The sequence below is a fragment of the Aegilops tauschii genome, chromosome 1 (assembly GCF_002575655.3).
Source record: "Aegilops tauschii subsp. strangulata cultivar AL8/78 chromosome 1, Aet v6.0, whole genome shotgun sequence".
Taxonomy (NCBI): Eukaryota; Viridiplantae; Streptophyta; class Magnoliopsida; order Poales; family Poaceae; genus Aegilops; species Aegilops tauschii.
Window position 1 is genome coordinate 27,112,281 of NC_053035.3, and position 14,452 is coordinate 27,126,732.

The 14,452-nt window shown below is 49.3% G+C and overlaps 1 protein-coding gene across 1 annotated transcript; it reads right to left on the minus strand.

Annotated features, from left to right (window-relative positions):
- Positions 1-2,255: 2,255 nt before the first annotated feature.
- Positions 2,256-5,538, minus strand: LOC109759782 (uncharacterized). Its single transcript, XM_020318623.1, has 4 exons — positions 5,439-5,538; positions 2,865-3,623; positions 2,472-2,685; positions 2,256-2,280 (listed from the first exon to the last, which is right to left on the minus strand). Exons 1-4 carry the CDS (start codon positions 5,536-5,538, stop codon positions 2,256-2,258), a joined length of 1,098 nt encoding a protein of 365 aa, XP_020174212.1.
- Positions 5,539-14,452: the final 8,914 nt, after the last annotated feature.

Consider the following 14,452-nt stretch of genomic DNA (forward strand, 5'->3'; position numbering starts at 1 on the left):
TTACAGGGCGATTGCATTTCATACAATAAAGCGACAACCATATGGCTCCTACCAGTTGCCGATAACTCTGTTACAAAACATGATCATCTCATACAATAAAATATAGCATCATGTCTTGACCATATCACATCACAACATGCCCTGCAAAAACAAGTTAGACGTCCTCTACTTTGTTGTTGCAAGTTTTACGTGGCTGCTACGGGCTGAGCAAGAACCGTTCTTACCTACGCATCAAAATCACAACGATAGTTCGTCAAGCTAGTGCTGTTTTAACCTTCTCAAGGACAGGGCGTAGTCACACTCGGTTCAACTAAAGTTGGAGAAACTGACACCCGCCAGCCACCTATGTGCAAAGCACGTCGGTGGAACCAGTCTCGCGTAAGCGTACGCGTAATGTCGGTCCGGGCCGCTTCATCCAACAATACCGCCGAACCAAAGTATGACATGCTGGTAAGCAGTATGACTTGTATCGCCCACAACTCACTTGTGTTCTACTTGTGCATATAACATCTACGCATAAACCTGGCTCGGATGCCACTATTGGGGAACGTAGTAATTTCAAAAAAATTCCTATGCACACGCAAGATCATGGTGATGCATAGCAACGAGAGGGGAGAGTGTCGTCTACATACCATCATAGACCGTAAGCGGAAGCGTTATAACAACGCGGTTGATGTAGTCGTACGTCTTCACGATCGACCGATCCTCAGCACCGAACGTACGGCACCTCCGCGTTCAGCACACATTCAGCTCGGTGACGTCCCGCGAACTAATGATCCAGTAGAGCTTCGTCAACACGACGGCGTGGTGACGGTGATGATGATGCTACCGACGCAGGCCTTCGCCTAAGCACCGCTACGATATGACCGAGGCGGATTATGGTGGAGGGGGGCACTGCACATGGCTAAGAGATTAATGATCAATTGTTGTGCCTTGGGGTGCCCCCTGCCCCCGTATATAAAGGAGCTAGGGGGGAGATGGCCGGCCAGGAGGAGGGCGCGCCAAGGGGGGAGTCCGGGAGTAGGACTCCTCTTTTCCTAGTAGGAGTAGGAGAAGGGGGAAGGAGGAGAGAGAGGGGAAGGAAAGGGGGGCCCCGCCCCCACCCCCTCCTTGTCCAATTCGGAGGACTAGAGGGGGAGGGGGCATGCGGCCTGCCCTGGCCGCCCCTCCTCTTCTCCACTAAGTCCCAATAGGCCCATTATACTCCCCGGGGGGTTCCGGTAACCCCCCGGTACTCCGGTATATGTCCGAAACCTCCCGAAACACTTCCGGTGTCCGAACATAGTCATCCAATATATCGATCTTTACGTCTCGACCATTTCGAGACTCCTCGACATGTCCGTGATCATATCCGGGACTCCGAACTACCTTCGGTACATCAAAACACAAAAACTCATAATACCGATCGTCACAGAACTTTAAGCGTGCGAACCCTACGGGTTCGAGAACTATGTAGACATGACCGAGACACGTCTCCGGTCAATAACCAATAGCGGAACCTGGATGCTCATATTGGTTCCTAGATATTCTACGAAGATTTTTATCGGTCAAACCGCATAACAACATACGTTGTTCCCTTTGTCATCGGTATGTTACTTGCCCGAGATTCGATCGTCGGTATCTCAATACCTAGCTCAATCTCGTTACCAGCAAGTCACTTTACTCGTTCCGTAGTGCATCATCCCGTGACTAACTCATTAGTCATATTGCTTGCAAGGCTTCTAGTGATGTGCATTACCGAGAGGGCCCAGAGATACCTCTCCGACAATCGGAGTGACAAATCCTATTCTTGATCTATGCCAACTCAACAAACACCATCGGAGACACCTGTAGAGCACCTTTATAATCACCCAGTTATGTTGTGACGTTTGGTAGCACACAAAGTGTTCCTCCGGTATTCGGGAGTTGCATAAACTCATAGTCATAGGAACATGTATAAGTCATGGAGAAAGCAATAGCAGTAAACTAAACGATCAAGTGCTAAGCTAACGAAATGGGTCAAGTCAATCACATCATTCTCCTAATGATGTGATCCCATTAATCAAAGGACAACTCATGTCTATGGCTAGGAAACTTAACCATCTTTGATCAACGAGCTAGTCAAGTAGAGGCATACTAGTGACACTATGTTTGTCTATGTATTCACACATGTATTATGTTTCTGGTTAATACAATTCTAGCATGAATAATAAACATATATCATGATATGAGTAAATAAATAATAACTTTATTATTGCCTCTAGGGCATATTTCCTTCACTTCCCCCCTAAAGCCAGCATTCTGGAAATTCGCATAGAGGTGTCTAAGGCAAAATCTTTGATGGATGTTTGGAAAAACTTGATTTACTGCATTTAGTAGCTCATGTTCACATAGCATGCTAAACTTAGCTGTTGTACTACTGCATCTAGAACATAACATGCTAATGCAGAAGAACATGACAGGAAGAACATAACAGGAAGTTGCATGCATACCTTCTGTCTATCAGACATATAGTATAAGGGCCAAATTTCCCAACTTCTCCTCCTAAGCATATCTTCAGTTGGTGCAGAAACCAACACCAGTTAGCTGTGTCCTCTTGTCCAAGAATATCAAATGCAAGTGGGTAAATATTGTTATTGCCATCTCTTCTAGTGGCAGCAAGGATTTGAGCACCAGTGGTCAGCTTAATAAAGCATCCATCAACACCTGCTCTTACAAGCGAACAACAATTTAAGTCACTATGTATGATCCACAGCTAACTAAGCTCCTGACCTAAGAATACTATATATTTAAGTCACTATAAAGCACTACTAAACAATGAAAATTTGTGATGTACAATAAGAAAGATTTAAAAAGTTGTGATATATAAGGAAGGAATAACTAACCAATGAATGGTCTGCATCCATTTAGAAATCCCTCGCTTGCTCCATTTATGCAGAAGAACATAGCATGAAACCTTGGTCCTGGATGTGGTATTTTTGTAGTAGGTTTTGGAGTAACTGTTGTAACTACAACTCTACTGCCAGGGTTTGTATCCATGATGGTCTGAGCATAATCCCTAAGTCTGGGATTCTGCTTCTTGTGCTCTCCTAGCACAGCTTTTACAGTAAGGTTTTTGGCCCTATAGGCCATGTGCCTTGGCACATCAACACCATACTTCTCCTGGCAGTTGTCAATTAAAGTGTGTATGCTAGTGGTTGGATCAGACCTGAATGATGACTCATAGGTATTTGCAAGCCACTTTGCACTAATCCTTGATGTCTCTGTGCTGCTAGGGCAAGTGTGCTCCAGCCTCATTTTCTTAATAGCAAAAGTCTTCTCCCCTTTGATAACTGCAGCAACTATGCAAAACTGGCAGTACTCTTGCTTACAACAAGCAATGATCCTTTGGTCTGAGTTTCTGTGATACCTAAAGTCTCTGGCCTGTGTGATGTGCAAGCTCAACAAAGCATCTCCGAATTGATGTTGATCCTTAAAGCACATGTACATACATAACTGCTGATGTGGTTGCTCAAGTTTGTCATTGTACCAAATCCTTGGTTTCCTTTTCTTGGCCCTCCTCTTCCTCCCTTTAGTTAGAACAAATGAGAGTGCCTCATGTCCATCATCTTCATCCTCAAATATCAACCCATCATCTTCTTCATCTGATGAAGGAATGAAATCAAGTTTCACCTCCTCTAACACATTTGAATGTGACCTACTTGTTGGGGAACATAGTAATAATTCAAAAAAATTCCTACGTTTCACCACGATCAATCTGGGAGATGCTAGCAACGAGAGAGAGGGAGTGCATCTTCATACCCTTGAAAATCTCTAAGCGGAAGCGTTGCAAGGAACGCAGTTGATCGAGTCATACTCGCGGCGATTCAAATTGCGGAAGATCCGATCTAGCGCCGAACGGACGGCGCCACCGCGTTCAACACACGTACAGCCCGAGGACGTCTCCTCCTTCTTGATCCAGCAAGGGGAGAGGATAAGTTGAGGGAGAACTCCGGCAGCACGACCGCATGGTGGTGGTGGAGCTCGCGGTTCTTCGGCAGGGCTTCACCAAGCACTACGGAGGAGGAAGAAGTGTAGGAAAGGGAGGAAGGGCAGCGCCAGGGCGTGTCAGGGTGCGGCTGCCCTCTCTCTCCCCCACTATATATAAGGGAAAGGGGGAGGAGGAGGCGCCCTAGGGTTTCCCCTAGGGGGGACGGCGGCTAAGGCAGATTGGATCTCCCTAGTGAAACCCTAGGGAGACTTGCCCCCAAGCCAAGCAGGTCGAGGCTTGCCTCCCAAGCCAGGTGGAGGCGCCCCACCTCCCCAAGCAACGTGGGAAAGGGCGTGGGGACGCACAGCCCCTTAGTGGCTAGTTTGCCCCCTCCCCTTGGCCCATGAGGCCCTGCAACACTTGCCGGGGCCCCCGAAACACCTTTCGGTCATGCTGGCCATAGCCCGGTACCCCCAGAACACTTCCGGACTCCAATAACCTTCGTCCAATATATCGATCTTCACCTCCGAACCATTCCGGAGTTCCTCGTCGTGTCCGGGATCTCATCCGGGATTCTGAACAACCTTCGGTAACCACATACAATTCCCTTTACAACTCTAGCGTCAGCGAACCTTAAGTGTGTAGACCCTATGGGTTTGGGAACCATGCAGACATGACCGAGACACCTCTCCGGCCAATAACCAATAGCGGGATCTGGATACCCATATTGGCTCCCACATGTTCCATGATGATCTCATCGGATGAACCACGATGTCGGGGATTCAATCAATCCCGTATACAATTCCCTTTGTCCATCGATATGTTACTTGCCCGAGATTCGATCGTCGGTATCCCTATACCTTGTCCAATATCGTTACCGGCAAGTCTCTTTACTCGTTCCGCAACACATGATCCCATGACTAACTCCTTAGTCACATTGAGCTCATTATGATGATGCATTACAAAGTGGGCCTAGAGATACCTCTCCGTCATACGGAGTGACAAATCCCAGTCTCGATTCGTGCCAACCCAACAGACACTCTCGGAGATACCTGTAGTGCACCTTTATAGTCACCCAGTTACCTTGTGACGTTTGATACAACCAAAGCATTCCTACGGCATCCGGGAGTTGCACAATCTCATGGTCGAAGGAAATGATACTTGACATTAGAAAATCTCTAGCAAACGAACTACATGATCTTGTGCTATGCTTAGGATTGGGTCTTGTCCATCACATCATTCTCCGAATGATGTGATCCCGTTATCAACGACATCCAATGTCCATGGTCAGGAAACCGCAACCATCTATTGATCAACGAGCTAGTCAACTAGAGGCTCACTAGGGACATGTTGTGGTCTATGTATTCACACATGTATTACGGTTTCCGGTTAATACAATTATAGCATGAACAATAGACAATTATCATGAACAAGGAAATATAATAATAACCATTTTATTATTGCCTCTAGGGCATATTTTTAACACTACTAGTGGGGCCTCTCCTAACTGCGAGCTTCTTCCTCCTTATTGCAGGTTTTTCCATTGGTGGTTCTTCTCTTGCAACAACATTAACCTCCTCCTCCTCCATCTCCTCATAATGTACTTGTTCCTCTTCTGAATCTTCATATGAATCTTCATCTTGATCTTCATCTTCTTGCTCTGCTAATATATTCCCCTCATTATCTCTGTGTCTTCAGAATCATGTACTTCTGCATGGAGAAAGGATTATTGTGACTGTCATATGCAGCCTCAGAGTCATCACTACTATTATGTGTCTCCTCTAACACTGGCTCTTCCTCCATTACAGCTTTGAGCTTCTCCTTTTTGAAGTTTCTGCTCCCTTGTGTGCACACAGCAGTAGGTTGAGTAGGACTACTCCTGCATTGACTATGAAAAACAACACCTGCTTCATCAACAGCAAGAACTGCAGGCTCACTGAGATCATACACAACAACTGGTTCATACAATATTGTTGCTAAATCTTCTTCTCTCTGACAGACATTACTGAAATTTGATCTCACTAAATCTTCTTCTCTTTGACATACAAAAGGTGATGTTGCCCTCACTAGCAAATTCAGAACTAAACTATGCTCATATTCCTTCTTTAGTTGCTGCAGATTGATGTTTGTGTCAATCAATTCTAAGCCATGATCTCTCTCCTCTCCTCTGCCTAAATTCTTCATGTGGTATAGTTTGTCAGAGAAAGAAAAACCTTGTGTTTGCATCAGTGGATATAAGTTCAGAAAAGTCACGTCTGAGCTGCATATCTTCCTATCCAAATTATGTTGTGCATCAAAGTGAATCCGAACATCCCAAACAGCATCATCCAAACTACAATTGACAGCAAAAATTTAAAATGTCATGAGCAACTAACCCTAGCCCCTAGTTTTGAAATAGGCAGAAAGAAGGGGAGAAGAGAGGCACTTACAGCACGCCGCGACCAGCTCCACTGGTCCAGTGATGGCTATTGGTAGGGTTGGCCACCCAAACCTCTGCCAGCCTCACCCTATCCTCCATGGACAGCACCGCCTCCTCCTCCAAATCCTCATCGTCGGCGCTGAAGTAGTATGAAATGGAGCCGCCGTCGTGCAGACCTACATGGTCATCCCTCCTGAGGCCGGGAAGGTCTCCGTACCCGCCCGCACCGTCACCGCCGCCGCCATCGCCAGATAGCTGCGCAGAGAAGGGAGAGGGAGGGGGGAGGAAAGCTAGGGTTCGTCCCGTTCGGGCCGGTTCGACCGAGCGCGACTCGTCCCAGTCAGCGGCGCGGCGCGCGCGGGTAGCCCACCGTGTCACCTGTCATGTGGGCCCGCTGTGTCAGATACGCGGTCAATACGTGTTTATACGGTTGTCACACCGTTTTGCAACACTTAGGCCATGAGCTGATATTGACTTGCAAAAAATGTGACTATTGGTACTGATTCGTTACTACGTGCCGAAGTGTGGTAATTCCTTGCAATTAACTCTCTGATGGGGCTGCACGCGGTTGACGCGTGCTTAAATTCAGTCTGTTTTTTTCAAACGTTTTTCAGGATTGTTTGGAAAATGAAATAGAGAGTATGCGATACGGTGCCTGTGCTGCTAGAACCGGCAGAAATTTTTGGAACCCTAAATTTTATTTACGCTATAATTCCGAGCCAACGGCCTCCTCTGTACTTCAGCGACCGCTTTCATGACAAGATGCAGCAGCAAGATCCCTCCTTCCAAGTTTATCAACCTTTTTTAATTGGCGATGGCACCACACTCCACATATCACATGGACTTGTCGGTACTATGATAGAGACATTTCATTACCAACTGCCAGTTTTTGAGGAAATCACGCGTTTTATTAACAAAAATGTCAGTCTTGCATTTTGTTTCTTCCCTTTAGATAAAGGTTGGTACTAATCGGTGTGCATTTGCCATGTCTTTCCTGCCCAGCCCTGCTCAATACAGTACTCCCTCCCAAAAAAATATAAGAGCATATAGATCACTATTTAATGATCCAAATGCTCTTATATCTGTTTACAGAGGAAGTACATAATTAGCATGGTGAGTTTTTGCATTTGTTTATTAATTTTCTTTATCACATTAAATTATTTGGGTTTCATTTACTATTATTATGTGTAGCTACATAACCTCTGAAGGGCTTTTAATCACTTTATGACATGTGCGTGCGTCTATGTTTTTTTTAATAAGAGAAAAGGCGTCAGTCGGTTTAAGGGCGAGCAGCACTGAGATTATAAATTTTTAAACTGGTCATTTCGGCGATCCATAGCAATAAAAATATTGCCCAACAGCATGTAGGCATCACCCACAAAATGAAAATGACTGAAATGTCACACATCACAATGTAAGGTGACTAAACCATCAAATATACATGCATACCATTGGGTTTTTTTAGAGAAAAGGCCGTAGCCCGACTCTATAAATAAAGCCATCAGACAGAGTCACAAAAATCCACAGAGACCATCAGCACATCACGAGCAGAGCATCAACCGAGACCAAACCAAGCTAAAGTATAACGTACATGGCTCCCAGGCCAGTACACGACACGCATGCCGGAGAATCAAAAGACAGCAAAATCAGGGCCAACAACTCCTAACTACCGGCTTGAACTGGAGAAAGGGAAGTAGCAGAAGCCCGAATCTTGGACATCATGACATCGAATGCTTCCCGGTCCTCCTCCTTAGTCAATAATCTCCACTGCTGCAAGAATATGCAAGTTTTAAATAAGCAATCAGCAGGTTTAGCAGGAAAATCATGTTCAATGGGAAACTTGTTCCTTGTCGTCCACAAAGCCCAACACACCGCTGCCAATCCCACCCAAAACAATCTTCTCTGGGCCCCAACCAGGTTAGAGGCCACGAGACGAAGGTCTGAGAAGGAAGAGGGTCTCCAAGAAACATGCAACCACGATCTGATACAACACCCGAAAAGTTTAGCCAAAACACAGTTAAAGAAAATATGATTCGTGTCCTCTCTTTGCCCGCATAGAGCGCAGCGATCAGTGCCAGGGCCATTACGCTTGTGAATTTGATCACCAGCCGGCAGCCGCTCGCGAGAGGCTTGCCAAAGAAAAATCTTGATCTTTGGAGGGATGCGGGCTCTCCATATCCACTTGAATTTGGAAGTGTACGAACCAGAAATCAGCTTGCCATATAAGGTTTTCACGGAAAAACGGCCAGATGAGGAGTGGGGCCAAACCACCGAGTCCTCCTCCTCCGAGAGCATAGAGAAGAAGGCAACGAGGCACTGCCAGTCGACCAACTCTTCAGGAGAAAGAGAACGCCGCAGCTGAAGGTCCCAATTATTGGCAGAGAGCCCAGAGATCGAGATCTCAGGGTCAGGGCAGTAAGAGAAAAGTACAGGAAATGAATTTGCCAGCGTGATCGAGCCGCACTACCAATCAAGCCAGAATCTAGTGGATCTGCCTTTATGCACAACAAATTTGACAAGGCCTTGAAAGATATGCCTAAGCTTTACAAGATCTTTCCAAAACTGAGAGGCGCCCGTGGCGCGAGCAAACATGGGGCTAGAGGAAGGGAAGTATTTAGCCTTCAGAATGTTGTACCAGAGGGGTTTATCCGAGGTGGTGGTCATGATCTTCCACCACCAATTGATGATAAGGCACTTGTTCGTGACTAGAGAATTAATAATACCTAGCCCCCCAAGGCTCTTGGGTCTACAAATATCGTCCCATTTTACCATGCGGTATTTACGCTTGTTATTAGCCGCGTTCCAGTAGAATGAACCTCTATGCTTATCAAACCCAGCGTGTGTACCATTAGTGTGAAGATAGAAACCCATCAAAAACATAGGGAGGGAAGATAGGCAAGCGTTAATCAGAGCAACTTTCCCCGCCTGAGTATTGTATCTGCCCCTCCAGGGTATGACACGATTGCTAACTTTGGCCACTGTAGGTGCGAAGTCTTTGGCTAAGAGTTTGTCAGAAGAAATAGGCAGGCCAAGATACTTTAGAGGGAAAGAGCCAAGAGAACAGTTCGGCAAGTGGGTTACACGCAAGGCCTTGGTATCCAAAACTCTAGTAACAATCACTTCACTTTTGGAGAAGTTAATTTTTAAACCAGAAAGGGCCTCGAAGCAAAGAAGAAAAAACTTGAGATGGGACAGGCACGGATCATTAAGTTCCACCATAATAATCGTATCATCGACGTACTGAAGATGAGTAATCCCTTGAGGGATGAGATGGGAGCTCACCGGAGTAATGTGTCCAGCCCCAGCGGCTCTAGACAAAATATTAGAGAGAGCATCTGCAACGAAGTTAAAAAGGATGGGGGAGGCCGGGTCTCCATGTCTGAGGCCTCTAGAATTCTTGAAGAAGTTGCTAACCTTCCCATTGACAGAGATAGCAGTGTGGCCCCCCGAGACCATCTGCATAATTCTATGGACAACGCCACCATCAAAACCCTTGGACAGAAGAACTTGCCTTAAGAAGCTCAGCTCACAGAATCATAGGCCTTTTCAAAGTCCAACTTAAGAATAACTGCCTTGCTGCCTGATTTGTGGATATCATGGATAATCTCATGCAGGCAGAGGACCCCATCCAGGATAAAGCGACATTTGACAAAGGCAGATTGAGTAGGAGAAAGGGTGCGGTGAGCCACTGGAGTAAGGCGAGTGGCCAAACATTTGGCAGGGAACTTGGCAAAATTATTAATCAGAGCAATGGGCCTGAACTGGGAGATGAGCTCCGCGCCCTTGACTTTAGGAATGAGAGAGATCATGGCGTAATTGAGTCTAGAGATGTCCACCGTCCCCAAACAGAACCCTTGAATAATCGCACAAATAAGCACCTTAACCTGACGCCAAAAGGTTTTAAAGAAAGGGATAGAGAAGCCATCCGGGCGGCCAGAAGCAGAGTTAGCATTAGCTTTATTGATAGACATGAAAATTTCCTCTTCAGAAAAAGGGAGCATAAGAGCAAAATTCTCATCCGAAGACACCCGATCGCAGTGGTCCCAGAAAGCAGAGGAAATTCTAAACCCCTGATCAGGTTTGGCAGATAGGAGGGAAGAGAAGAAATCGACTACGTGGTTCATGATAATGCCTTGGTCTGAAATTTTAACCCCATTGATCATCAGGCTGTCTATCGTGCATCTACGACGCCTCCCATTAGCAAGGGAAAAGGAATAAGCAGTGGGAGAGCATCCAATTGATCATACCCCTTTGGCGCCAGTAAATTTAAGCCAGGCGATGTAACTGCACCAAAGATTCCTCAAGAGAGAAACGCAGAACCCATTCTGAATCAAAGAGCCCGAAAGAATCTGCACGAAGGTCTAAAGCATTAATTTGAGTTGAAAGGAGGGCCTTCTCTCTGCGCTCCTGCGCCTTGTCGTTACGAGACCAGCCACGCAGGAATTTGCACAGGGAATAGGAGCAATGATGCCAATGGGCCAAAGGAGCGACGAACAGTCGATAGCGATTCCGAAATTTTAGATGCGAGGAGGTCACAAAAACCATCGATCAGTAGCCAAGAGGCGTCGAACTGGAATCGGGGAGGGGTGGGGGAGCTTTGAAGCCCAGTGTCAAGAATGAGCGGGGCATGGTCCGAGCCTACAATGGCCTTGGCCTTGAGAATAGATAACGGAAAAAGGGAGTCCCAGTTCGGGCACACAAAGACACGATCAAGTACAGAGCGAATAGGGGAGACCTGATGGTTAGTCCAAGTGAACCTAGATCCCACCCTGGGTATCTCACGAAGGGCGCAGGTACTGATGAAGTCATTGAAAGCGTCAGCTAGCGGCCAGGAAAAGTTGTTGGTGTTCTTATCAGTCGGGTAGCGAAGCAAATTAAAATCACCACCAACGAGGAGGGGGAGGGTGCAGGATTCCACCTTATTAGAGATTTCGTCCAGGAATAGGGGGGAGAGGGAGTGATCGGCCGGGCCGTAAACAACCATGGCTTCCCAAAGCACGTTTAGTTTGCGGTGATACAAAACAATACTGGGCCAAAAAATCCCATGATCAAAGGCTACAAAATCAAAAACTTCACGTTTAGAACCGATTAGGATGCCTCCCGAGTGGCCCGAGGAGGGGAGAAAATCCCAATCAAATCTATCAGCCCCCGCAACTGCAGCAAGCTCGTGGGGAGAGAAGGAAGTCTTAAAGGTCTCGACAAGGCCGACCAGATCAATATTATCGCCCCTAACGACATCTTTGAGTTGGTCCCGGCGCCCCCGAGCGCCGAAACCCCTCACATTCCAAAATAGGGCTCTCATTTGAAGGACATATTTTTAATACGAAGACTCGACCTGCAGGTTGCCAGGCAGGGATTAGCGCGTTTAGGGACACCCTTCTTCACAGATACCCCGGGGGCAGCATCTCTGACTGCCTCCCCCCCCTCCTGAGCCCACTTCAGCCACAACCGAAGGGGCGGGAGGAGCCGCGGCAAGTTCTTTTGCTTTGGCAATAGCAGCCTGGGCCACCTCGTTGGCCCTAATCAAAGCAAGTAGAGAAGAGGGGGAGCCAACATTGTGATCAAGCGATATACCAACATCTTTGAGAACCTTTGTCAAGTGATCATCCGAGTACGAGGGAAGAACAAGCCTAATCGGGGAGGGGGAGAATTCATAACAGTCGACGGGGTAGGGGTTGGGGGAATACCTGAAGCCGGGAGGTTACGGGCCACCGCGCGACGAGCAGCCTTGTCCGCCACCCGCACTCCACTGTCTCGGATCCAACCACTCTTGCGCGCCGTTGAGGAAGGGGAGCGGATCGGAGTAGAACGCGGCGCCATCAGAGAAGCCTGGCCCGCCGCGTCGCCCATATCAGCGTCCAGGCGGCGGCAGAGCCCCGCCGTGGATGCTTGGTGCCCGAGGAGGCTCAACTGCGTGCCGAGAATTTCCGGACAGAGGATTTCCGCTTGGGGAGAGAGCCAGCAGAAGCACGCGGAGGAGAGACACGGAGATCCTCGATGCCAGACAGCGAAGGAGAGCCCGGACAAACCAGCATGTTGGAGCAGACACCAGACACAGGCGTGCCGGCCAGGGTAGGGGCCGGGGCAGCCTGGTCTGACAACTTCTCCGCCACAGCATCCTTCCCCAAGTCCTTGCTCTTCGGGGCATTGTCCTTGAAAAGTTTCCGGGACTCAGAGCCCATGCCGTCCCATTCCGAGGTTGTGAAGTGTGGATGAGAGCTGCTCTGGTTGGCAGCATCATCCCCACCTCCCCCGCGATTCTCAGCCGGAGGAGGAGGGGGAGGCGAAGGAGTGTTAGAGTTGGCACCACCTTCCACGCGAACCCGCAATCTGAAGCCATCATACATAGGGAAAACATCAATAGAGCCGTGAATACAGAGAGGGTCAACAGCCCATAGCTTGAGACGGACGAGGCCAAGGACAGAGAGGGACTCCGGATCGACCATAATCGGCTTTCCAATCAAGACACCAAAGGCCATAACAAATTCAGCAGAGCGCATAGTAGGAGGGATGTCATCAACGAGGACCCAGGTTTCCGAGAGGGGGGAGATGGGCTTAGCGCCATTATAAGCCGCTTTCACCGACACAACAAGCTGGTTGAGAGGGAGGGTGAAACTGGTGCAGGAGGAGATCATCTTGAGGCTACTTTTCGAGGGGGAAACCACGGCGAATTCAAAGTCAGAGAGCTGCCGGATCTGCCAATCCCAGCCTCCATCGTCCCACAGCTTGAGTTCATCCAGGAGGGTCTGGGAAGAGATTTTATGATCTTTGATGGAAATGATAGCAGCGTTGGACAGAGCAGGGGCCACTGCCACCTGTGGGATCTCGCTGTCGAGGGCATAAAAGGAACAACTAGGAAGGCCTTGCCCATAGAGCTTGAAGGAAGCAGGTTTGTGGCGATTCTGACAGTCCACCATGAGATGGCCATCCTCTCTGCAAATGAGACAGAATGGGGATTGAAGCACGAGATTGGAAATGGCCGGGCTGGTGGCACGCAAAGCAGGTGAGGTTCGGGTTAGGATTTGGCGGTTGGGGAAGCGGAGGAGACGGACGAGCAGGAGGAGGAGGGGGAGGGGTCAGGATCCCATCACCCTGGACAGAAGAAGGCGAGCCCGGGCCGGAGGGCGACGACCAAAGGCACCAGATCCGGCACCCCCACGCCCCATCGGACGCCCGCCGAGCCCCGACGAGGGACCAGAAGAACGACCACCACCGCGGATCAGGGGGTGCGGACCGCGCCGCGGAGGAGGAGGACGGGAAACATGAACAGAGCCGCGCCGGCCGCCACGGCCTCCCAGGGATCCACCCCAGATCCGCCAGATCCGGGGGCCTCCGACCCCGACACCGCCGGAGACGCCGCAGCCGACCGCGCGCGCTCATCCTTCTGGAGCCATTCTGGCCCCACCGCCCAGACCTCGCGGTCGCGGGCCACTTGCGACCGAGCCGCCTGCTCAGCCTCAAGCTATGAGCGGAGGGACGCCTCGAGCTCCAGATCCGCCGCCCCATCGCCCGAGTCTTCCCGCCGCCGCTTCTGGCCCGACATGGCCTCACTCGAGGAGCCACGTGATCGATCCATGGCAACGACGGCCGTGAAGGAGAGGGAAAGAGGTGGAGGGGGAGGGGATCTACGGTAGAGCGGAATGTGAAGGCGGGAGCGACGAAGATATGAGAGAGAAGCAGGAAACCCTAGAAATGGGGGGGGAACCCTTGCGAACCCATATAAAGCCGGAGCACACCAGGCCAGGAGGGGCCACGCAGGCCGGGCTAGCAAGTGGGGGAGGGGTTGGCTGGGCCGAGATAGGCCCAGAGCCCAGAATAGAGAGAGGGGGAAAGTCACTATAAGACGAAAGCAGGGGCGGCCCAATTGTCACGATCGGCCCAGAGGGGGCCAGGTTGGATCGAGCAAGGGGCCCACAAGCCTCCTGGTCAGGATCACAAGCTAGGGTTGGACGCGAGGGAGGAGCGGACGCCGCCGCCGCCAGCAGCACCGTACCCAACCTAGCCACCGGCGACGAGGACGCAGGGGAGCAAGACAAACACGCCAAACCACCAGCAGGCACAGGAGCAGCCCAAGCACACCACGG

Coding starts and splice junctions, on each gene's coding strand:
- LOC109759782 (XM_020318623.1), bottom strand. CDS start 5,538: ATGGAGGAGGAGGAGGTTAATGTTGTTGCAAGAGAAGAACCACCAATG. Junction 3,624..5,438: donor AGTTAGGAGAGGCCCCACTA/GTAGTGTTAAAA, acceptor TTCCTTCATCAG/ATGAAGAAGATGATGGGTTG. Junction 2,686..2,864: donor TGGATGCAGACCATTCATTG/GTTAGTTATTCC, acceptor TTGTAAGAGCAG/GTGTTGATGGATGCTTTATT.